The sequence below is a fragment of the Poecilia formosa genome, unplaced genomic scaffold (genome assembly GCF_000485575.1).
Source record: "Poecilia formosa unplaced genomic scaffold, Poecilia_formosa-5.1.2 Scaffold58, whole genome shotgun sequence".
Lineage (NCBI taxonomy): Eukaryota > Metazoa > Chordata > Actinopteri > Cyprinodontiformes > Poeciliidae > Poecilia > Poecilia formosa.
This window is the reverse complement of record NW_006799997.1, coordinates 250,165-274,974: the sequence shown is the minus strand read 5'-3', so window position 1 is coordinate 274,974 and position 24,810 is coordinate 250,165. Positions and strand designations below refer to the sequence as shown.

The 24,810-nt window shown below is 41.5% G+C and overlaps 1 protein-coding gene across 5 annotated transcripts in view; it reads right to left on the bottom strand.

The window, feature by feature from the left end:
• The window catches only part of LOC103139190 (nck-associated protein 5-like), a 126,856-nt gene that overhangs the window by 29,019 nt on the left and 73,027 nt on the right, over positions 1 to 24,810 (bottom strand). For 4 of the 5 annotated variants that reach the window (XM_016672305.1, XM_016672302.1, XM_016672303.1 and 1 more), the window contains 4 exons: positions 18,005 to 18,138; positions 4,922 to 5,015; positions 2,441 to 2,557; positions 1,238 to 1,306 (listed from right to left, as the gene is read on the bottom strand). In XM_016672305.1, coding sequence (XP_016527791.1) covers positions 1,238 to 1,306; positions 2,441 to 2,557; positions 4,922 to 5,015; positions 18,005 to 18,138 — 414 coding nt within the window. Of the gene's footprint in view, positions 1 to 1,237; positions 1,307 to 2,440; positions 2,558 to 4,921; positions 5,016 to 9,366; positions 9,695 to 18,004; positions 18,139 to 24,810 lie in introns of those variants that run through there. The other variant, XM_016672304.1, reaches the window with a different exon arrangement.

The following is a 24,810-nucleotide window of genomic DNA, read 5'->3' as shown; positions in this document are numbered from 1 at the left end:
ATGCTGACTGCAGGATAAAGCTTTCTGCCTGGTGCTAAAGTTTAGAGGTAAATAGATACCAGGTTTGGTGCAGTATGTAGATTGGGTCACTAGATGGCACTATGTTCCTTATGTTGCACCTTTAAAATCAGTTTGAAAAATTGTTTTCGTAACTTTTGCAGAAACAGCGTAAGAGTCAATAGAAGGTGTTTATCTGTTATCAGTTTGTGCCTCTGATTTCTTTAAATCTTGAAAATTTTTAAAATGATTTATTTCTCAGTAATGGTGGTTTAAAGCCAAATGCAAAGTTCTGTTTAGCTTAGTGGTTTAGTTTGACCCACACAATACCAGCCTCCATGTGCCCTTCTATTATCAAAGCATTGGCTGCAGTTTATAGATTGTGCCACTAAATGTCACCATCAGAAACGCTGCACTTTCACCTGCCTTCCATAGGCGCAGTGGTCTCAAGGACACCAGGTTGTTTCGGATTAGATGTAGTTTTCAGTTTTTGCCAGCAGATGCCACTCTTTCCCAACTCTGCAGATACAGTACGATAAACTGGATCGCATCTCTGTTATAAATTGTTCTTTGGTTTGTTGCAGTTGCAGATTCTGCCACTAGATGTCGACGTTTTTCGCATGCTGAAAAAGGTTGACTCTGCCAATAAAGGTTGCTTAGTCTTGTAAGATGGACTACGATGAAATTGTTGCAGTTTGCAGGTTTTACAGTTAGATGTCACTATGTTCCACTTTTAAAGGGACAGTATTGTGTGAAATCAACTTTTTTCAGCTTATCATCATGTTATAATGATATTCCCTTATAACATGCTTGGCGTGTTGCTTTGACTTTTTCATTCTTGTTTGAGAAGTCCTTTACTCTCCATGGCAACGCCTGGTTGGCCATTGAGGTACAATTCCTCCTCAGGTAGCAGCAGGTGGCAGTCTATTTCAACTTGCTGCATCTTTAACATTGAATCAGGCCAATTCTATAGGTCCTTAATTTCAGATTTCACACTGTTTGTCTTGTTCTCAACATAATACAAGGTCAAAGTCATTTGAAAACATGTCGTTTGCTGTTATAATATTTGATAAATATGAGGCTGGTGTCTGTTTTGGGGTGTGGATTCAGCATTCATGCTGTGGTTTAGTGCGCGTGGCTGCAGTAAACGGGCAGCGCCGTGCTCTGCGGAGCCTCGTGAGCGGCCTCGTGTTTACCTCCGTGCAGCAGAACCCAGCCGGTGTAGCCGGCGGTGGCTTACCTCGTCCAGACAGCGTTCGTACTGCTCCCTCTGGCTCTCGTTCTCCAGGGCCAGGGTTGAGTTCTCCTCCTGAAACAACAAGCTCGCTTCAGTGACACGCCGCAACGATGAGCAACGCAGGCAGCAATCAGATGGAGGCTTCCATAACAAAGGTCAGATGTCAACTTTGAACCAGGACGGCCAATAAAAAGCATTACCAAGTGCAACTGAGAGAAAGGTCAAGGGGACGGAAGTTATGATGTTGAACTTTTGTGCTGCGAGAGTTTGAATCTAATAAGAATATCTCCTTTGCTTGGCGAGCGGCGAGGCGGCGCGCTATTGATCTTCCAGAGTTTCCAATTTGTCAGAGGCAGGCGGCGCATTAGGAGCTGTCAGCCTGCTGTGCTGCGCTCGCCCTCTGCCCTTTCAGCACAACCCACCAGGCCCTGCACGGAAACATGGAAAACGTAATTGGGGCCCAAAAACATTCCAGCGTGGCCCAAACGCTGACTAATTAAACCGTCAGAGCGTGGGAATTGGTTCTGGAGGTGGACTGATGAGTAATTAAACAACGCCTTGTTGTGTTAGCGCCTCTATTATTAGGAAAACCCTCACATCTCTCGCATTGTTACGCCTAGAACAGGAATCATCTTAAAACAACAGAGTGAGCGGATTTATTCAGGCTGCTCACACACAGCACCAGAAAGAACAACCAGAACCAGAACCACCAGTTGACAAGTTAAAATATCCAACAGCGGTAAATAAATCATCATCTTCCTCTTTAATTGTCACACTAGTTTGGATATTTAGCCACTTTCACATGTTAGTTCTAAAAACTTCTCAGCCATAAATGTTTTCCACAAACCAAGACATCACAACTCTGAGTAGAGGTATTTTGGACCAATCACAAGCTGCTTTTTGCACTTTCATATATTTGATGTGGATGTTATCGCTCCCTGGTGGCCTAGCATGGAAATAGCAGCATTTTTATAATTTTCACAGAACTAAAACAAACATATTTTCATATTAATAAATTAAAAAAAACTTTAAAAATAACCCAGAGTAGTATCAGTGTTTATCAATAATCTTATCTTTTATTGTTTAGTTTCAGTAATATCCTTCTTGAGAATGAAAGGAAATAACCTATTTAAGTCCAACCTTTAAATTTAAATTACTTACATTTTTAAATTAAAATTGATTTTTCCCCATAGAATCAAAGCTCACCTCCAGGGCCTTGAGGCGCTCCAGAAGAGGCCTGGTTCTGTCCTCCTGATCCACTGGAGGCACGTCGCTCTCTGCCGGGTCGTCATTCTGTTTCTGCTCCTCCTCTGACAGTTTATCCTGCAGAGACGGGGAAGCAGAAAGTAGTTTTACCTCACTTCCACCATCTACACGTCAGAGTCCTCCTCTTCTCAGGTCAATCTGAAAATACGGAATATTAAAATAATACAGAAATATGGGACAGATACTTTTATGTTCATAAAATGTTGTGTGTCATTCTAACATGTTGAATCCATAGCTGTTCTGTAAAATAACCGACTACAGTTCAACCAAAACGCTGCATACATAGCCACACCCAAGTAGGTGGAGCTTGTTGTTCCAACGCCTAAATAAGATGCCGACATCTCCTCTGATTAGCTGATAGAAGATGAGCGCTAGCGCCATGGCTGAATTATGCATTTAACTCTGTCAACGCCATGATTTTTAATGATTTATTAAGTGACTTTCTCATTTAATATAAACACCACAATTACAAAATTGTGTTTTTTTGACGTTAGCAGAATATGGAAAAAAGCTTTACATACATTTGTAATTGAAACGTTGCTAGTGAGAGCTTCGTTAAGGCGTCCCTTGATGCACCAATGCAGACGCCACCTAGTAGTGCAGCTAACAACACGTTTTAACTCCCTCGTCACCCCCTATAACGGCTTATAATGGTGCTTCTGTTTCCTGATTGGACACAGCGTCTGAGAGGCGGGGCTTAGGATGATGGGTGGCTTGGAACAGTTTTTAACTGCTTGCTATTTTAGCTTAATTTCTTCTCCTTTTGACTCCTTCATTATTATGAGTGTCTAATATTTAGATTCTGGTTTTCCATTAATTTTCAAAGGAAACTATTGCCTGGAGGGTTTTTATTTTTGTTGTTTTGGAGCTATAACTAAAGGAATTTTTAGGCTGAAGTAAAAAAAATAAAAATAACAATAGCCTGGAGCTTAACAAAAGTAATACATTTCCACTTTCTTTCAACTGTGTTCATTTGCATTTTAATTCTTTAAAGCATTTATTTGTCTTTTATGTTTAATTCTTAGCCAGCCCTGTAGAGATCAAGGGTTTGTCACAGCTTATTAAAGCAGGCCATAAACCCCTGGCTATCAAATATAGTAAATAAAGGACATATTGTTTTTCCTTCAATATTTAACCATTTCAATCCATAATGTGTATATATATGATTTTTCTTCGACCATAAAATATTTGAAAAATAAAGCTGTGGCTCACCGCTTACACTTTTCAAAACAAACACCAAAAATTACAATGAATTTTTGCAGCTTTTTTCCATTTTGTTAACTTTATTCAGTCAGATGAAGAGCAGGTATGTCACCATGAGTTAAACCTGTGCCTCCTGCCTGAGCTCCACCAGTCAGCTGTCTGGTGTCTTTAGTTAATGTGCTGCAGAGCCGACAGATTGAGCTTCGCGGCACTGATAGATGGCTGCGCTCATCTGAATCCAATCGCTGCTCCCTCTTAATGGGAACTTTGTTTTCACTTTGATTCAATCTCATCCAAACATATATTAGCTTTTCAATCTTGTTCGATTCCATCAGCGGCTCAGATCCGCAGCCGTACTTTACAGCTTTGATTTGTCTTCAGTTGGGCGATGTCCGCTTCGGCGCCGTCGGACGCTGTGGTAATAATCCGCAGCGAGTCGCAGCGCGTGGACGGGGCCGCACGCTGCCCTTTCCACTTATTGAGTTAGTCTGCTGAATACACACAGGGCAGCAGCGGCGGGGACGCGTACCAGAGCTAAACACCTGCTGGGAGTAGGATAAATGGCGTCCATGTTTATTCACTCTGACAGTTTGATCGCAGGAGGAAAGTTTGTTCACAAACTGCACAAACGGATGGAAAATTAATATCCGATCACCTTTAAAAAGTCTCGAAACATGGAGTTCATCATCGTTTCTGTGCTTTTCTACAATCAGAATCACCATTTTTGTGGGCCCCCTTTTAGAAATTGAGCCCAAAAATCTACATTAAAACCAATGTTTTTGACCATTTTTGTGGAAAATTTGCAATTATGTATTGACATGAAAAATGCGTTGATGAAATGTGTTGATTTCATGAATTTCTGCCAAACAAAAAACCCAAAATCAAAAACTGGAGGGCTTGATTAAATGTTAGCAAAACTAATTATTTTTATTCTTATATATAACATTTTTTTCAAATGGTAACCTTAATGCATGAAGGTTTATACAACACAAAATGAAAAAAAAAACAAAACATTGGTCCTTTTCAAAGTAAACCGTGGTAACATTATTCACATTCAGGGAACCACAGGCTCTGATGTCAGACAGATTACAGAATGCTGCTGCCAGCAGGGCACAACTTGTTAATAAAATCCTTTGAAAGATGTTTGTGTTTTCAAACCGTATTAAAGGAGAACTTTGAGCTCCCAGGAAGGTTTTCCAAAGTAGAAAAGTGTCCCACCTTGTAGGCCTTCATGATGTCCACCGTGTCCACGGCGCTCTGCTCCAGGACGCCGCCCTGGTTCTGCAGCAGCGACCGCACCGTCTCTTCCATCCTGCACACAGCACAGAGGAAAGGATGCTTTTCAGCTGAGGAGTTTCTAAACAACACAGTATATATATTTTTTTAATCTCATGTCACTTGGGCTTTAAAATGTGAGGAGAAAAGCAAGAGACGTCAAATAATGCAAACAATCAGCAATGACCTTCATGGCTACCCGATATGTCAGACAGATAATTCCTTCATTTAACCCTTTATTATATGAACCAGTGAGGCCAAGTAGCTTTATACCGGGAACTGTTGATAAATATGAATACTAGAAATGTTGGTTGATGCATCTGCCTCTCATACTAAGACTGATATCAGATGTGCTTTGGTTCCATCTACTGGTCGGAGTGAGAACTACACGTTGTTCGTGGAAGTTGAAGCGTACAAATTGTCGACTGCGTTGAATTTGGCTGATAGACTGAATATTCTAAACCCTGAGCTTTGCAGTGCAATGAAATATATTCGAGCTGACAAATGTTTTCTAGATATGATATATTAAAATAAACAACATGCTATCAAAATTCTGATAAAAGGATAAAAGCTTCTAGGACAGAGCAGTAATGGGATTTCTCAGTGTTTTAGCTGTACTTGAAATTCTGTAAGAATGAAAAAGTAAATAAATGTTCAAAAACATTTATTTTGACTTGGTTTCAAAATCTTGTTTGACCATCAACAAAATAATCAGCATTCCAAAGCTGAACAGTCTGTTTCATTCCTTAATTGCCTGGTGGATCAAATTAGCATCATAGCTAAATTTACACCAATGTGAAATGTAAGGTTTAAAATGATAAGCCCTTAGCAATTTCACATCTGATTGAGAACAAAACCAGAAATAGTACATAATTTTTTGTGAAAGTGGATATAAATTCAGGTATCAAAGTGTTAAGAGCGAAATTAGCATGTGCCAAGAATAAAAACCAAAAAGTTCCATGTCACACTGCAGTTAGCATGTAGCTAACATAATATAGAGCTCTGCTAACCCTACAGGAGTGTATTTTTCCCCTTGTTTGCCTAAAATCTAAATAATTAAAGCAGAATTATGGCATATTAGAGATATTTTTCACTGTCAACAATTGTGTAACTTTTGAAACTTTTCAGACCTCAGCCCAGAGGAAGGCAGACGTTTTGGTTGATATTTTGAGGTTCTTTGTTGCATAGATGGTTGTGTTTGAGTGAGTCTTTTGAACGAATTTGAACTCGTTATGTTGTTTTCTTTATGATGGAAATTTGGTGTCTGATATGACGTGAAGATGAAAGTGTGAGCAGATCCAGAGTGACGAATGGAGGCTAACGTCTGGGCTGAAATCACCTGAAATGAGAGCAGAATGCAACCTCTCTGAAATGGATCTTCCCTCAGGAGGGATTCTCTCTTTTATATTTTCATAAGCTTGTCCACATCAACTCACACATGGCAAACGTGGAAACAGAGAACAGCGCTGCTTTTGGACCGCTTCGTTTGCCATGCGGAGAAAGCTCAGCACACACGCTCCGCTTCACGGCTTATTGGACCGTTTGTTTTTTTCATTGTTTGTAGGTGCAAGTCCACCGCATATGTGGCTGCTGATGGCTTCAAATTAAGGCCAATCACAGCGGCAAACGCGAAGCGAGTAACCTTGAGCTTCAAGGCCTGATCGGCTCAAAAACAATCTGCTGCTAACGCTGTGGGCTGCATGCAAAACAGACGCGTGGTTCCGCCGCCGTTCGCCTGTCAAGAGCCACAGCATCAGATCATCTCCGCTTGATAAAGCTGGACACATTTGAAAGGGACAACGGGATCACTCTGGGGGCAGAAGGAACGTCCTTACCGGAAGAAAGGGATCTTAATTTCTCTGTTTTTAGGTGTTTCTTAATTATTCAACAACACAAGGCTCATGATTTATGAAACAAAGTGACATTTGGCACGGACAATCTGGCTGTTTTAAGTGGATTAAAGTTAAACGTAGCGCCTCAGAAAGGGGATCAAGAGTTTACATTTTAAAATGAGATAGATTTTATTAGAATTTCTCTACTAAACCTGGTAAATATCAAAGAAAACCCGAAAATGTTATCAATAATGTTAGGTTATACATATTGAATTAATGCTTTTCAGATAAAGAGACATCCAAACGTATTAAAAATTAACCTTGCTGCTGAAAACCAAAGAATAAAAACCACATTGTGATGAATATATACATAATAAACAGAAATATTAATGAAAAAAAAACTTCCATTGTTAACCACTTCCTTTGTTCAACCAGTGAACAATATGCGATTTATGTAAGCGTTTATGAAACTTTTATCAATACTTAGCAGACATTTCAAAATTAGACATTTAAAAAGATTGGCCAAATTTTGTTTAGCTTGAAAAACAATACAAAAAATATGATTATATGTGACTTTACAAATCAGCAGATTTATCATGCGTCTTTAAATGATTAAATTTGAAATTGCTGCTCTGATACGAGTATTTTATGATTTTTGATTCAACACAGAAGCCTTTCCACCCCATCACAAACATACTAAATAGATGTAAATGTTTAGTTTAACAGTGGTGGATGCTGGACGCAAGTTAGCGAGTGAAACGGTTGAAGGCAGGCAGGATGTAGCTGTATGCCCACCATCTGTCCAGGCTGAGCGATAAAGCCGGCTGTAATCAGGCCTCTAGCTGCTGACCGCACCGCCAAAGAGCTTTAAACACTGGCCTTAATCAGAACAACCTATAGCAGGAGGAAGATCTGGACATACAGAGCCTTTAAGACCTGAGACTCTGACCCCAGGTCAAGGATTTGAGGACAGGCCTGATCAGTATTGCAGGTAGGAATCACAAAGAAACCGAGGGCGTACAAGAAGGTGATCACCCACAGATAAATCTGCAGCTTGATCCTTCTGCCACCATCCAACTTTTAATTCCCTTTCTCTGTGTCTATATTGTGAAAACAGTCCAACCTGTTGCAACTGGTTCTTCCTCACAGCTCATTTTCTACAGCGCTTAATATTTCTGATAATCTGATCTGCTGAAATTAAGGTAGAACCTGGCGACAGGGGTAATGCGAGATACGTATATGATTAATGTGTAAAACAGGGCCGCGCCAATGAAACCGAGATGAGAGGAAATATCATTAAGCCAGCCAACAGATGGAGTCAGAGTGAGTCTAATGCTGCCGAGTAAAAACACCTCCATCTGAATGTGGAATTAAGTGGGTGAATGTGTGTGGCCCGCGCATGCCCGACTACCTGCAGACAAACTTCCTCAGCGACCTTCAAGTCACTAAGTGGCGGGGCGGGAAGAAACTTCCACATGCTGAACGGGAGGAAATGGTCTGGTGTTTTCGTTCCAGCACACCTGAAAAAGCTCCCGTTTTCTGAAAGATCCGCTTCATTTTTCACGCTAACTCTAAAGCTCCCTCCGAACTGACGTGCGAGATCTCAGCGGACCGGTTTGTGTCCATTTGAAGGCCGGGGGAAAGCATTTAGGGGCACTCTGAAAGCGCAGATGTGATAGTGATGGACTGGAGAAACTGAAAAAAAAACTCACTTTGTATTCTGCTCACCATCGTCATAGAAAAGAAATCCTTTTCATAGTTTAAATAAATGTCTTAGGGAATCAATTTGCTAATATGCTAACTCGATGAGAACATTCAGAAAAATAAAGTTCTTGGGTGACAGTCGGGCCTGATATTCGGAAATACCCAATGCGATGCAATTCCAAGTGAATTTGCATAAATACGCCCTTAAATGTGATATAAATTCATTATAAAACACACAAAAAAAAACCCCATCAATTCCAGTTCCCAAAGCGGTAAATCTCATTAAGGCCATAACTGGACGAGCTCCCGGTAAAACATCCCTGAAGATAAACTCTGTAATTTGTCATTACTGTAAATCCAGCTCCGTTTAACCCTATTTACATGGACGACATGGTGTGCTAAATGCTTATGATGGATGGGAAATAACTCTCAGATGACACAAGCATCACTTAATGTTAAAACAGTCTTTCTCAGAGTGGAAGGATGATTTATCACAAACCGAGCCAAGGAAATATTGAGTGCATCACTGAGGGAAGAAGAGGGCAAAGTAAAGGACGAAGGAGAGCGTGTGTTGAGGTGAAAGCCAATTCTCACTCTTTTGACCTCTGAGCCACTCCGGCTGAATTCCAAACATTCGTCAGCAGTTCAGGAAATGCAATTAAGGGCCCGATCAATCGTCAGCCGCAGGTCTACGATGATCTTCAAAGAAACTCCTCATCTCGTATGCAGGTGAACGCAAATGTGAAACACACCCGGGCACGTAGAGTTGCTCAGGAAATTGCAACAGGTCTTGGGTAAACTCTTTATCTCAAAGAGTTCTGGGTGTATCCAGAGAAGTTGAAAAATTCGTACCCCATTTTGACTTTCTCTCCATGTTTACCTCCTCCATTCCTCTTGAAGAAAGCCAGGAGAACAGCGCAAACATCCCTGAGCTCCATGCGCACGGCCGGGCAGCCAGCTCTCACACTGACCTAGTCCCTGCTGTTGAAATGTGGGTCTCCTGGTGAACAAATAGGCCAGTGTGGTCATCATATAAGCCTGAGTGCTTTCAGCTCAATCGACAGCACAGCCAGGTTGCCGAGTCTGATCTTCTGCTCTCATTTTCTCCTCGCTGCGTTTTGGCATGTCATTATCCAGCGGCGTGCCGAGCAGGAACGGCGTTCTGGCAGGCAGAAACTTTCCCACATGGGCCACGCTAAGCCCTCTCTGAAGGAGAGAGGCCCCCCGCCAGGAGGCGAGCCAGCCTCTAGAGTCCTGATGGGAAAGCCTTGCATTGGCGAAGGACGACTCGGGATGAGGAGATCCACCCTTGTTTTGTCAGCTGGAGTGTGTGCGTGCACAGGCGTGTGTGCCGGTGATTAAAGAGACTTTGGCTTTGAGGAAATCCACACTTTCTGTGCAAGAAAAGCATCGACAGACTGCCGGTCTCTGTGGGCTTGTCTTTGCAAACGTGCAACGTTTAGAGGCAGGGTGTCTTTTCTCGCATTTATTCTGAGCAAACACAAAGTGAAGTTTTCAAATTCTGATTCTATTGAGGCAAAAACGCCAACCAAAGCAACCTGGTGATTAAGCAGTTGCTCCACAAACCCGATAGCTTGTAATGTCATACTTTACAAGAACTGCCATCAAGCATTTGCGGCAACTGGCAGTGAGCCGTTTGCATCAATCACTTCTCAATTGTTTTTGAGATTTTTTAGCCTACTTCATGTTGTCACACATGTTCTGTTTAATTGATTTCCTGTTTCCACAAGTCTGACAGTCGTCAGCTTTGGTAGGGCTAATGGCATTTCACCGAGAAATCCAAAAAATGTGGTTAAATTACCATATACTTCTTTGCATAGAGTTGGTTTGGAAGCACCCACGCTATCTTTTTGTATCTCCATCAAGTTAGTTTTATGTAAATATTGAGTTGAGCTTTACAGCATGCTCCCATCATTGCTTGGCAACCCCTGCACTGCATCTTATTCTGGAGTCATTCATGAATTTTTCATGTAGGACCAAGAACGCGGTTGTTTCTTGAATTTTTGCCCACAAATTCCTGAAGGAAACCTGAATTTGCTTCACTTCCCTGGCTCTGTCAGAGGCTCAGGTTCCACAAAACCTTCTAATCAGATTTGACAGGTGAACAATTGCAATCTGCTAAGCAGGGGAAGCAATAGGGAGAACAATCCCCCAGTTGTGCAGCCAAAACGAGGCCAGCCCGGGAACCGCGGGGACCTCGCGTGACTGCTTCAGTGACCGCAGCAATCTTCTTACCCCAACTCAACAAACTGTCCGTTTCAGCACAGAAATATTCCATTCTCCTATCCTGACTCCCTTCCAACAAATCGCTTATGTACGCCCACCGGCTGATTGCCTAGCTTAACCCAATGCTAAGCCACTCTTATCCTCTTAGAGCTGTTTTTTGCAGCAAAACATGTTGGAGACCCTTGCTCAGACGTGACCTAAATCAATGAGAGCAACGAACGCAGCGGGGGCTGGACCGGAGGCGTTCGGTGAAAGGTTTGCTTCATTCCAGAGCTGTAAAAGTCAGGCACATCAGTCATGAGTGTTACTGCCGAATACCATTACAAAAGGTCCGTGACCTTGTGACCGCTGACCCCCGCTGGAGACCTCTAACCTTCACAACAAGTCACATATGCAGATCAGGAGGTAGCAGCATTTAGCATGCTCTGACAGCCATATATCTTAACAATACCAAGCAGAAAGTATTCAAATAAACATAATTAAATCACCTTTTTTATGTCACATTCCTCTCAAAATAACTATGGACAGACTCCAGCATTTAGGGAGACCTATAGTAATCAGAGTTCAACGTCTGGCTAAAGGAAGCCATTAGAGAGACAAGGAAGTGTTTTGGTCCTCAGAAGCATCCCGTAAAGTTTTCCATCAGTGACTAACAGCCATGTGCACCCCACATGGGAGAAAGATATACAGCCTTCCCAGTGAGGAACCTCAGTCATGGTGACAGCAGGCGCCCAACACTCGGTTTTCAAAGCAGGGTCAAGACAGGGAGCAGAGGTGGTGATTATGGTTGGACCCAAGCATGAGGTATTAAGATAGTGTACTGGTAGCTTTGATGTGATACATTTTCTTTTCTATATTTGGGTCTTGGCATTAACACCAACAGTCAATCTGCAACATCTCAACCAAATAATTTGTTGTGAATCGCAGAAGGAACTTGATAAAACTGAGTATGACTGTGTGTGATCAAATCACCTAAAGGCCCATGAAGGCTACAGCTTTCTAACAAGGTCTAGGGCCCCAGTTTCCCCTCTTGATAGCACCACTTTAGCCTGACTACCATGCTAGCAGTTTGTTAGCCTAGTCCTACTTTCTTAGCTAAAGTTATGCTATTGAAAATATAATAGAAATATGACTGTCAAGGAAATTGAGGCTGGCCTAATAGACAAAACAAATTATTATGAAGAACCCTAAGCCCCCTTGTTTAATCATGGTATCACCACATTAGCTTGACTGTTAAGTTAGCCATTTTTAACCTCTTTTCTTGGAACATTAATAATTTAGACTTTACAAGATTTCTAGATCAATTTTTTTAATTTTTTTTTATATAATTTGATCTCTATTTTTTGATTCCGCCTTGTGATAGATCATCAACATTATATAGACCTAAATATTTTCTTTTTTAGGTAAAAACCACATTTAGATAAAGACTTTTGCTCTAATACTAAACTAATTTAAAAATTCAATAGAAACTAAAGCATTCATATGAAACACAATCAGTTTGCAAATTTCTTAAAAATGGATGAATATATGAGTATAAACTAATGGGAAGAATGGTAAATGCAAAATTCAGGCAAAAATATAATAATTATTGATTGGAAAACACATAAATCTAGCATACAGTTTCATACGCTTCATAACGAAGGATAGCTCTTTCAATGTTTCTTTGGTAAATTGCATCATGAGACAAAAATAGAGACAAAAAGAAACTTGGGAAATCTTGAGAGACCATACGGTGGAAATTTTCTGGACTCCATTCATTGCTAAAGTGACCTTTGAATTACTAAACACAGACTCTCAGTATTTGTATTTTCTGTAGCTTTCAAACAACGCCAGTGGAGCATTACTCTGCTGATACGGTAGAGCTCAGTAAGAGCTGCTCTATATGTTCCAACCTAAGCATCTGTTAGGAAAAGCAAATCTATGATGACCATTAGGTCAGTAACATGTTTTTTCCGCTTCAGGCAACAATCTGTGAGCACCAGTTCGTTATATAAGCTTGATGAAACAGGCAAGTTACCCCGATATGCGGCTGGATGCCCTACTTCCACAGAAGCTTGTAATCTGACCTCTGATAGCAGCCTTGCAGACATCACATCCAGTGTGCTTAATCCAAGACAGAAGTTGGAGCGCTTGAGGAAGTGTTAGTGGCACAACTAAATGTCAGAAAGGGTTCAACACAGAAACCTTGTGAATGATTGCTCTCAAAGCAAAACTTAGGGATTGATGTTAAAGCGCTTTCAAGTTTGATAAGATGTAATTCCCGGCTCAAAACCAAGGTGAAAACTGGGCTAAAATGGCCCAACACGAGGTTTTCCCAAAATAGCCCAGACACCTATGATCTATTTAGCAGCTCTGCTTCGATGAGGAAGTGACTTCAAAAGACCGACCTCCCTGTTTCCTGTTAATGACCCCAGATGTGCCGTCTAGAACAGGGGCCTGATTTATACAAGCTAAATCCTCGCAGCTGCCAAGGCGATTTCCAACACACCAAATTAAAACTCTTTGACAGGCTTTGATTGGATGGTTGGGTGATTGGACTCCAGCAGCATTCATCAGCAAAAAGCTCACTGTTTGAAAGCGCTGCAGTCCGACCAGATGATGAAGAGAGAAGCACATGAATGCGTACAGTACACGCCTCCCGAACTACACTCCGCGGACCGTGGAGGGATCAACCTGAGCATGACCGTCTAAACAACACGTCCAGACTTGAAAAGCAATTCCTGTCTGTTTACATCATCTATGCCTGCATTCTACACACACTGAGTATTGCACAGAAGGAAAACTGGGGGCATAAATCTGCAGGCAGCCGTCATCATCTGCTCCTGTTGTTAGTCTGCCCGTAAGTCTCCCATATCCTGTCGAGAAGAGGGCCCTTCAAGACAGTAATCATTCAACGTCAAGCTGAGCGGTTCGCCAGTAAAGGCCACAGTTTTGACAATGTACAAGCATGTGTTGTGGCTGTCAATGTCTCTAACCTGAGGCAACGCTCTTGAATCAAAGAGGGATTCAAAGATCCCTCTTTGAATAGATCAAAGAGGGATCTATTCACTCTTCACTTTGCTTACCTTAAGGTCCAAAGGACAGTTTTAGGGTCATTAGAAGGGACTTCGTTCTACCAAGAAAACTGCAATTATGGCGTGAAAGATTTGTCTGTTGTCATTGTCTTAAAGTTGCTTATCTCATCATTAGGCCAGAAACAGGATACCTAGTGGCCCCATCCTGTTTTAGCATTCCAGAAGATGCTAAACACCAAAAAATGTTTTATTCAAATGTCTTTAAGCCATTTAATGTTCTCATCTGCTAAATGTTGTGCTCTTGTCTCCAAATTTTGCGTAGTTTTTATTTCTTTAGAGACATTTAATGCCCAAAAGAAAGTATCAAACTTTTATCTCTAGGAGTATTTTAGAATATACCTTATTCCTACTACAGGTAGCAAAAGCTTAAAAATAGAGTTTCTACCAGGATAAGTATGGAAGATACAGCAAATGCATCAAGAAAGACCAAAACAATTAGTTCTCTTGACTGTCAAAGTTTTCATTACCTCAAAGCTGCCTCTCTCATCCTCAGGCCAGAACCAGGACCTCCATAGGCCCGCTAGTGCTTGAATTCTCATTGGTCATCCTTTAAGTGAGTCCAGGAAGATGAATTAAGGCAATTAACCGTCATAGCAAGAAAGGACATCCAAATGCACTCGACTGATTTATTTCTTTTAAATTCTCTTAAATTCATCTAATGTCATTATCCGCTGAAGGATGTAGTTCTGTCCCCATATTTCAGTCTCCCCTGCCCTGTTCTGGCTTTTGAATGTCTGGGTTGTGGGGCGTTTAGGGTGGGCCCGAGCTGGGTGCGGAGTCTGCCTCTAATCCATTGGAGTTTAACAACAGCATGGACTTGCAAGCAGTGGGGAAAGCCTAAGGGGGATTGACCAAAGTCAGGAGGGGCTGGACATGTGACCCACAGCAGGATCAGAGCCCAACTGGTTGGGGGAGGGCATGTAAGGATTTGATGTCGTGAGTGTACACCTATGTCTAAGACAAAGTGGTTAGAGTGAAAATGATTTGGTCTGAACTGTGCCAGAGGAAAGGTATTTTCAGCTGTGGGAATTCTTAACATATTCTCTTAAACTTGACTTTTTGTTAAAGGAATTCAGTTATTTGGTGGAATAAAGATTAAAGTACGGAAACAAAAAAATACTCACCTATACCAAAAATGCTTAAGTTTGGCATTTGAGATCTTTTCAAGATTGCGTAGGAACTCTGGAACAATTTGAAGGCCTTTCACCATCAACCATCTGGCCTAATTCCTCATCATTCAAAGCACTACCACCAATTAATTAGCAATACGCAAATCAATTGTTGCCCGGAGGTCAAACAGATCCCGCTCTTCTTAAGAGATTGGATGTCTGTCTGACGTGATTTGAGGGGATGTTTTAAAGACACATTGACGGAATGACGTTTCCATTCCCTCTAATGCACAGCAAATAACACGCCCCGAATTGATCAGAACATATATTACGTCGGAGGGATGTAATTAAGTGTTGTTTGACTTATATTGGTATGGAGAGTGCTGTGCAGACGTCTTGAGTCATCCCTCCTTCTTCTGTGTTTTCTGACAAAAGACTTTCTTGTAATCGTTTAATGTAATAATAGCTGTGGCAAAACCAGGAATTATGCAAGAAGTTAACAAGAGCTGCAAAGGTGTATAGGTTCTTATAGCAAGAAAACATTGTGAAATGAGTTGCATGTTAAATTCCCAGTATGTCACCACCAAACAGTAGCAGACTGAGCTGTTTGGCATTGGAAGAGAAGATTTGATTTTTTATGAGTCCAACCCACATACCCAAGTCTGCGGCCAGGGGCTTTCGGCAAGTAAGAGCCAAGTCAGACGACATATTTATATCTTCTTTAACGGGAAATGTTTGGTACAACACAAAATAGTTTTTCATTTGATGTGCTCTTCTGCTTTTGTTCCGTTTTAATGCCACAGAATGTACGGCCAAGAACATCCTGCAGCCTTCAACTCAAAAGCAGACTCAGGAATTAAACTCATCTAAAAACATGAAGAGTTTCCAAAGGAAGTTCTCAGTTTTGTTGCTAGGAATTGACAACAAACATTTTACGGGTCCACAAAACAGGAAATAGTTTATGATTAACGCTTTAGGGTTAGTGCAACTAGCTTTTTAGTTGGCAGTGCTCACCACTTGTTGGTGATATATAAATAAAATTAACTGAATAGCTTCTTGATCGTAGACTGTATGTTGTTTTTATGACTTTGTATTTTTGTGTTTTTATAATGTAAAGCACTTTGAACTGCCTTGTTACTGAAATGTGCAATACAAATAAACGATTGGTTGGTTGGCTGACTGATTGATTCCACCCTAGAAGACGACCGGTGCCAACACATCACTAAAGACCTAAAAACAATGGAAAATTGTGGTCATGCGTGTCTTGAAGGATTGAAGCTGGGCCATCAGACCAGAAAGTGGCAGGGGCAAAGGTTCGTGGTGATGGAGCCAACCAAAGAAACTTCTATGGTGTCAATACCCAATGCCATAGAGTCCACCTCTCCACTTTCACTCAGTACTCTGTCAGGTAAATACTCAGCGCTGCTTAAGCGAATAATATCCAGACAGACTGTTCTGTCTGGACACTTCATGGCTAAGTTCCATTACAGATACCTCTATAAGCTCCCCCCTTCGCTCTGATCGCAGGTTTTAAGGACATATAATGAAATATCTGGTCTGTAAAACGGCCGAGCCGCACAAGGTCCAATGAGAAATATCTTCCTGGGTGACCGTAGCTAGATTTATCTGTCTCATTGAGGATCTGAGGAAGACCCTAGCAGGGAGATGGTTCCCTAACTCTTATCTGCTAATTCGACCTCTCACTTTTAGAGTTGAGGGATTCTGTTTTTATTGCATTTTCTTGGCAGGAAACCACAGAAAGTCCATGTGGTCAGACAGGGAGTCTCCTCTGATAGAAATTAACTAGGCCAAAGTGGAGGTTTCAGACAGGTGCAGCGAGCTGTGTTAGAAACACAAAAACAAGTTGAGACGGCAGCTCAGTGATGATTTATACACCTGAGAATGAATTACCGGAGCGGCTGGGAGCAGCTCATAAAAGGATCACACTGTGTACGGGCCCGCTCCCCGGAGAATCAACTGGAAACGCCAGCCAGCAACGAGGCTGCGGAGCAACGAGCCCAACGCAGAACCATCAAACACGTGACGCGTCTTTTCTAATGGCTCCTAAATATTTCATCCATCTCCCGGCAGAGAACGCCGGGACCATTAAAATTTACTGGATTTTTCCAGCCGACTTAATGAGAAGATAAGCAGTCAATGTGAAATCCTGCGTAAGTACAGCGGTGCGTGCCTATCTCCTAATTATGGCATCTGACTCTTGATTCGCCGTCACCTTCCAGCAGCGCCTCAGCGGAGGACGGCCACGGAGTGGAGGTCAGGAGGAGGGTTGGAGCTCTGCCTGGCTTTAAAGGCAAGCAAAACCGACCAATTCTTCAGGCTCTGGTAGGAATATTACAGCAGAAGGAAAAGTGGAATTGAAGGAATATTCATGGGTAATTTCTTAGATAGAAAACTGAATGTTTTCTCCATTTCTGAGGAAAAACAATGTTTTAAAGCTGCTAGGACGAGATAAAACACACCAAACCATATTATTGCCACTACCGTGCTTTCATTTATTCCAGAACAATCTAATCATTAATCAGACTCAGATCCACTTATATGCTGGTAATTCATTTGCTCTAAAACTCCATTTAATAAAAAGTTCCTTTGAGGTGTCAGACACCCAAATCATGACACTACAACCACCGTGCTTCAGCTTGAAACAAGGCTTTGACTCGCATAAATGGAAACGTTTAAGGCAGAGAGAAAACTTTTGTCCAGTCAGCAGGAAAAAGTGATGCTTCATTCAGTCTTCTTCAGCGCACTAAAAAACTATGGCGTTTTGAATCAGATCCATATTTTTCGTTTTTAGGTCATATTTATGCAGAAACATGGAGAAAGAGTAAATAATAAGCTTGTGAGTTCAGAGAGTTTCAGAAATGAAAGGAAAATCCAAAAACACATAACTGTTTTGAAAATTAGCTTTTAGAGTGCTGTTATCCTTTGGAGTCTAAATGAAACAAACCGTCGCTGAGAGGCTAGCTGATGAACTTTGATTATTTCTAGTTGAGAGTCAGAAGGAGTGGAGAGGAAGCATTGAAGGTCCCCGTCGGATCGTACCTGGAGAACTGCTGCTGCAGCGAGACCATCTGCGCCCGGCCCAGCTCCGACTCCTCAGTCACTTCCCGCAGGCGCTTCTCGCTCTCTAGTCGCAGGCGGCGCTCTTCCTCAAGCTCGTGGATCAGCTTTTCTCGCTGTGCACAGACAGGATGGCGATCAAATGGTAAATGGATTGAACTTATATAGCACTTTTCCAATCATTTTGACCACTCAAAGAGCTTATATACTAGAGTCACATTCACCCATTTATACATTGATGTGCAGATCGGTAGGCAGTTTGGGGACGAGTGTCTTGCTCAGGGGCACATCAACATGTGCCAGGAGGAAGATGGAATCGAATCTACAACCTTCTGATCACAAGATGACTACTCTACCCACAGAGCCACAGTTGCCCCTGTCAAGTAGGACGATTTTGTTTACAGAGACTTCATAATCCATTTAATTTGTTGCTTTGTTTATTTATTTTGAATATTTCAAATGTCTTCCAGTTCCAGTGTTAAATTTACAGTTTATTGATCTTTCAGAATGCATTACCTTTATAATACAGGAAATGGTGTCCAAACAACAATTACCATTTATCACAATAACTTCAGAGACAATTTATCACTTAGGAAAAAAAAGTGTCAAGACAACCCTAACAACGAATCCTGTTTATGAAGAAATACAAACCTGGCTACTGATGGAATGTAAAATAAGCAAACAGATTGAGCAAAAGTGCTAAATTAAAGCCAGTAAAAGTCCAGTTTTGAGTTTTTTAATTTCATTTCCACCCCATTTATGAGTTTATCCACAGGATCTGAGAAGAAAAACCCTCTGGCGACCAATCCTGGACTCTTTCCCGCGATCTTGGTGGAGGTAATTCTAGCTGACGGAGCAAATGAGAGAGAAATGTTTTTCAGGCTCTCTGGCCTTGTCTGTTGCAAGCTGGCTGCCTGTTTCATAGCTGGACATTTATTGACTATCTGGAGAAGTCCTGCCAGGAATATCATCTTAAATAAATCCTCGTAAAGTCACTAAACCAGTCAAAAGCCCAGAGAGTTTAGCTGGAGCTGCTTAGAGGGCGACCATAATCCTGACGAATAGAGAGCCTGCTCTCTGGTTATAGTAGAATCACCTATAGGAACAGAATTATGAGGACACCTAGTGGCAGAAATAAGCACAGCAGCTGAACGATGAGAGTCGGTTTTTAACTGTTCAGCTGCTATGAAACAAATATTCAAGGATTGCTGTGAGTTGTAGATGGTGCTAACCGGCCAATCGGGAGCTGTCTTTCATTCTGTGTGTTTTTGTCAGAAGCAGCAGCTGTCAGCAGTCAGGGAGAGGATATTAAACCCGCGTCACCTTTAAAAGCTCTCCTGCTTCTTGCTCTGCTCATAAATTCATGGCTACAACGAGCGGCTGAGTTTTTACACAACAGTGGGTTTCCTCCTGTTGGGGGGGCCTAATGGGGAATGAAGGGGGTGGGGGAGAGGTAATGGCCGCCATAAATTCAGCCAAACCGAAGAATAAAGTCTTCCCTCCCCCTGCCAGCAGCAGAAACCAGTGACTCTCCTCTTTTTGTTTCAACCCAGAAACTTGCTTTATTTGTGTTGGTAATAAAGTGCAAACATGTTCTGGTATAGAAAATGGGTTTAATAGGAGGTAAAAATGCTAAGCATGCTTTCATTAGACGAGGTATTGTTCTGCACAGAAGCTTCATTCTCGAGCACCCGAGGCAGAAACCGCCGTCCTGTCGCTCGCCAACAACATCACGATTAACAGTCAGCATCTGCAGTAAAACCCTGCCGCTGCCTTTTGTGGTAAATATGGATGACTTCAGCTACTTTACAAGGCCAAAACTCATTAAGTCAAACATTACTGTATCTTTATGAAGCCAGTTTTTCTTGTTGAACTGGTTTGTTGCTGCTGCTGTTGCTAATTGAAACCACATTCTGTGAGAAGCAGAGTGGCCACGAGGAGAGAATCAGCTAAAATCAAGCCTGGAAACTCCCCGTGGGAACATTTATTTACTTAATCCAACCACTGAGGAAGATAATCCTCTTTTTAGCTGGCTGACATCAAGACGGCCAGGTGTAGTGCCAGGTTTTCCCTGCAGAGGGCAATGCAGTCCTGTGATAAAACCTCACTTTGTCCCTTTAAACAATTCTGTACACTTGGTAGGAAAAGCAAATGGAACAGAGGCAGAGAGAGAGAGTAATCTTTAAAATGGACTGGAATGCTGAGCCATATATCTGAAACAAGCTGGGATTTCAGGATTAAACGTGACCTCTGTCACCGTGGAGACCAGTTTCATTTTCTGCCTGACACAGAAACATATCCATGCAGGCAGGGCCAGATGAAGCATGATGTAAGACCTTAGGGTTTGGAGCCGCTTCTGGTGTGCTAGCCAACATCAGCTTCTTTTATTGCATAAAAATTCAACCGGAGTGACAGTTGAGAACACAACCTCTCACTCAACCAACCAAAGACTCTCAAAAATTTTCCCCTGGAACCACCGAGATGAGATCAGAAACTAGCAGCTGCTGACAGCACCAGTGTCCAAAGGGAAGAACAAGTTTTGAAGGAGTCAGTATGGGTCTGGTTGGTTTCTTTGCACCAAAGAGGCTTTCATGTTCAATGGGGCTGAGGTTGAGGTTTAGCGTAAACCTGACATTAGCCTGATTTATCTACTCCAAAATGAGTTTCAGTGTGTGGTCCGGATTGTGATAGAGTAGTAAAACCCAACCGATGACCTAAACTGTCCCCTCCTGAGGAAGGAAACTGAAGATGTTTTGGAAGCATCCACAAATAAATCCTCTCTCCTACTGGAAGATGCTAGGCCACCAAAGTCATAATCCACAGTTATGCTAGCTTAATGTCAATATGCACTGAGAAGTTGGAAGTTAGCAGGAACCATCTGCTCCAAAAAGACAGTTTGAAATTTGCTAAATATGTTCCAGGAAAAGCTTTAACAGCCAGACAAGAGAACGGTTGAGCTAATTAGCCTCAACGACTTTCCAATCTATATATATATCTATATATATATATATAGATTGGAAACTCCCTTTTTGAGTCAGGTCACAATAATTGGGGGCTCATCCGGGATTTGAACCCGGGACCTCTGTTTCCCTCTCAGTGGTTCTCAGTGGTACAGTTGCTTTGCTAAAGAGGTCAAAATCCTGAAGACAAGGTGCTATTTTCAACTAACCCAACTTTTACACGTTTCGGTTTTTTAGCAAGCAGGACCATCATCCCAAACACATGTCCAGAGACCCATCAGTCTAAATGAACTACTTATTCTGAAAAGAAAAATACTGATCCAAACTTTTGTTTTTTTTCCAGAGTTTATCTCCATGAATCTGTGGAGCTTTTGTGAGATCAGACGGGTAGAAAGAAGTCTTGTCTAAATTGCTCCAGGAGTGAACCTTGCCTTAATTCAGTCAACATTAGACAGTAATGACTTTCAACCAAGCTGAATCACTAAAAGACTCAAAGCCCCATGATACCCCTGCACGATCCACCAAGGAGTTTAAATTAATTAAAGCCTCGTCTGCTTGTCCCTGCCATGCCGTCTCCTGTAAAAGGCCAGCTTTATCACATTAAGTGGATGTACATGTAGAGCTCAGCCTTGACTCTGTCTCTGCTGGCAGAGGACGTCCATCTGTAACTGTACATGGGTTTGGGACGCAGTTTGTAGGGGGGCTCAATAATCTCTTCATTACACTGAAACCTCCCCCCTTTCTCCTTCTGCCGGAGCTCTTTGCCTAATCAAAGGGCCGGGAGCGGATCAGGGGCTCGCCACTAAAGCAAACATCAGGGACACAACGCAGCGTGCAGGTCCCTCATTCATAAATAAAACATAAATACAACACTCACTCTGTCTGTGTGTGTGCACGTGTGTGTGTGTGTGTGTGTGTGTGTGTGTGTGCGTGTGTGTGTGTGTGATCGGGCTACATTCAGAAACTGTAACATAAGGAGAAGTTGTCCTTGGCTGAAACTAGCTAATGTAGCTTGTTTGCAATGCTAAACATGCAATCAAGATATCCAAGGTTTCTTAACCACTTCGCTGACATTTCTAAAGAGAAAGTTTGAGCCACTGTTGAAGTATTAATATAAGAGTTCACTGTGAGATATAAATATTACTAGAATTGTCAGGATTTAACCATAGAACCTGAAAAAACACAAGCTGAACAAAACAGATTTTTCAGATAGATGTTTTAAATAAAATATTTTGTTATCTCTGCCAGTTAGGATTCTGGTGAACCACAAAAAGGTTCACTAGAATCTTTGAGAGAGAAACAGGCCCACAAAATCACAGGTCTTGTACAGTACTCAACAGTGACCATGAGGAGCTTTTCTACATATCACGGTCTTCCTAAAATAATGGCCTGTCATGTTTTGCCAAAAGTAATTTTTATTTGCCTAAATTATCGTCTGGCAAAAAAAGATGACTTACACCATTATTTTAGGAAGGTGTTGATATTCAATTTTGCTTTGTGCCAGTTTCACATGGGTTGCTTTTCAACCCTATTTCTACCCACAGGACAAAAACAATTGTCAACAAAATAGTAGTTTAGCAACATACAAAACAGAACCAGTTATTATGGGATCTGTTGTACAAAATATTTGTCTACTTCTCAAATGATGGTGCATTTTGAGTTTCTGTACTAATTTCTTATGTTTTAGCGTTTGGCAGCTTTGAGCTTCCATAATAAAACAAACAATTTCACTCTGAAATATAATAAAAAGCATAAAAGTTGATTTCTCTTGAAAAGAAACTGGGCATACCATAAAAAAATTATGGATGTTTAAAATGTAGTATTTTAATTGAATGCAATAAATATAAAGTATTTCCTGGCAAAATAATTTTTTTTAATTTTTATTTTCTACTTTGTGTTTTGCAGCTCAGGGCTTCCATACCACGCTGCACGAAGGGATTTGAAGCTCAGTTTCACACTCTCCAATCACATTTCATTTGAAATACAATAAAAAGCGTAAAAGTGACTTTCTATTCAAATGGATTTGAGTCTAAACAGTGTTTTATTCAGTAAAAAGTCGGCGCATTGTGTCCCACAGGACTCCATCAATTCAATTATCATGGAGAGCGTCTGCATTAGAGTGTAGCAGCTCTCCCTCAGAGAGCCTCCGGCACTGTGGAAAATAATACCAATAATACATGCACCAGGAATATGCTAAGCCATATGAGTGGCTCATCTATCATCCCCCCACATCCACACAGCCTTTCATTGGGAAAACCAATAGACAGAGGTGAAAAGGCCCGGTGTTGAGGTGTGATTTGGGCCCGGCTGTCAGCGTTTGTCACCACGGTGAATACACCAAGCGCTTGGAGCCGGGGGACCCCATCTCGGCTCCGGCCCCTGCCTGGTCTGATAAGGCCAATCTGCAGAGACAACACCTGAGACCCCAAACCTCCACGCTGTCACCCGTTCTAACAAACAGCTGTCAGAGCCCAGCCCAGAGCGCCGGACGAGGCCCGAGCCTTCCTCCGCGTCTTTCAGACCCTCAAAACGCTTCTTTATCTGCTGGAAGCACAAAAGATTTCCGCTCTTAAGCTGCGTCTTAAACACTCATAAATCACTGTCAGATAGATAACATATCATACCTTGGGTCTGCCAGCTCATTAAAGTGACATAAATCAGTAGCTCTTCTTGTGTGGTCATCAACTGGGACGAGGAGAACATCATTTAATCACTTATCCAGAGGATTTCTCATTAAACTGACCCATAGAAGAACAACAGTTCTGATGTCCGTCTCCAGTAACAAAGTTCAGCTGTCCTAATTTTATTTTCTCCAGGATTTCTCAAGTTCTTTAAGGTTTTAATGTGGCCCTGCGCTATCAGAACAATATTTGTTCAAAACTATTCATTCTGTCATCTTACAACCACAAAGTCTAACGTATTTGGGAAGAAGTAGATCAACGCAAAGAAAACTAAGTGTAACATGCATTTGTGGTCCGCCCATTTTACTCCGATAAAGAGTAAAATTTTACTCTGGAGCCAAATTGTCTGTAATTTGGTCTTATTAAGTTAACGGTCTGGCTTCAATCCAAAACCTAAAGTATGCTGGAAAAGTAGACCTATCCAATTGAATCCAGTAGAACTTGGGCTATTTTCCACAGAAGAATATCAGTGGCTGTTTGTGACAAACCATAAAGGACTTGGCTTGTAAAATGGTTCTAAAAACACAGACCAGTGGTGTCCAGACTTTTTGCCACTGGCGCCAGAACTGGCAAAATTAAACTATTTGTGAGCAACAAAATTCATTATATTAAGAATGTAAAAATGAGTTTATTTGTAAAAAAAAAGAAAAAAAAATAATAATAATAAAAAAAGGGATTTGTAAAGAAACAGAAAAAAAACTGTATCCTCAGTCAGAAGCTTCTTCAAATTCGCTGTAATACAGACTGCTACAGGAGATCCTTCCTGCCTACAGCCATTAGCCTCTACTACAACTCTTTGAAGAACCTTGAATAATATCAGTAAGAACAACATTTAATTTCCCTTTGGGATCAAAAAGGTATTTTGGAATTGAAATAAAAAAATTGAAAACTGTCAATTTCCTTCCACTTTCCAGTTATGCACTACTTTGTGCTGATGTATCATAAAATAAGAGGCAGTGAGATAAAAACAGTGCCTCTAGTCGTCCTGCATGCTTTCCCTCATCAAACGCTGCAATCAGCCCCCAATCATTTACTCAACTAACAGGCTCTGTCAGAGCGAGCGGCCGCACCAAACCCAGAGGAAAAATGAAGCCAAATGTTTCCCCAAAGTTGGCTCGTTTATTTTCACATGTTGTTTAGACAGGCG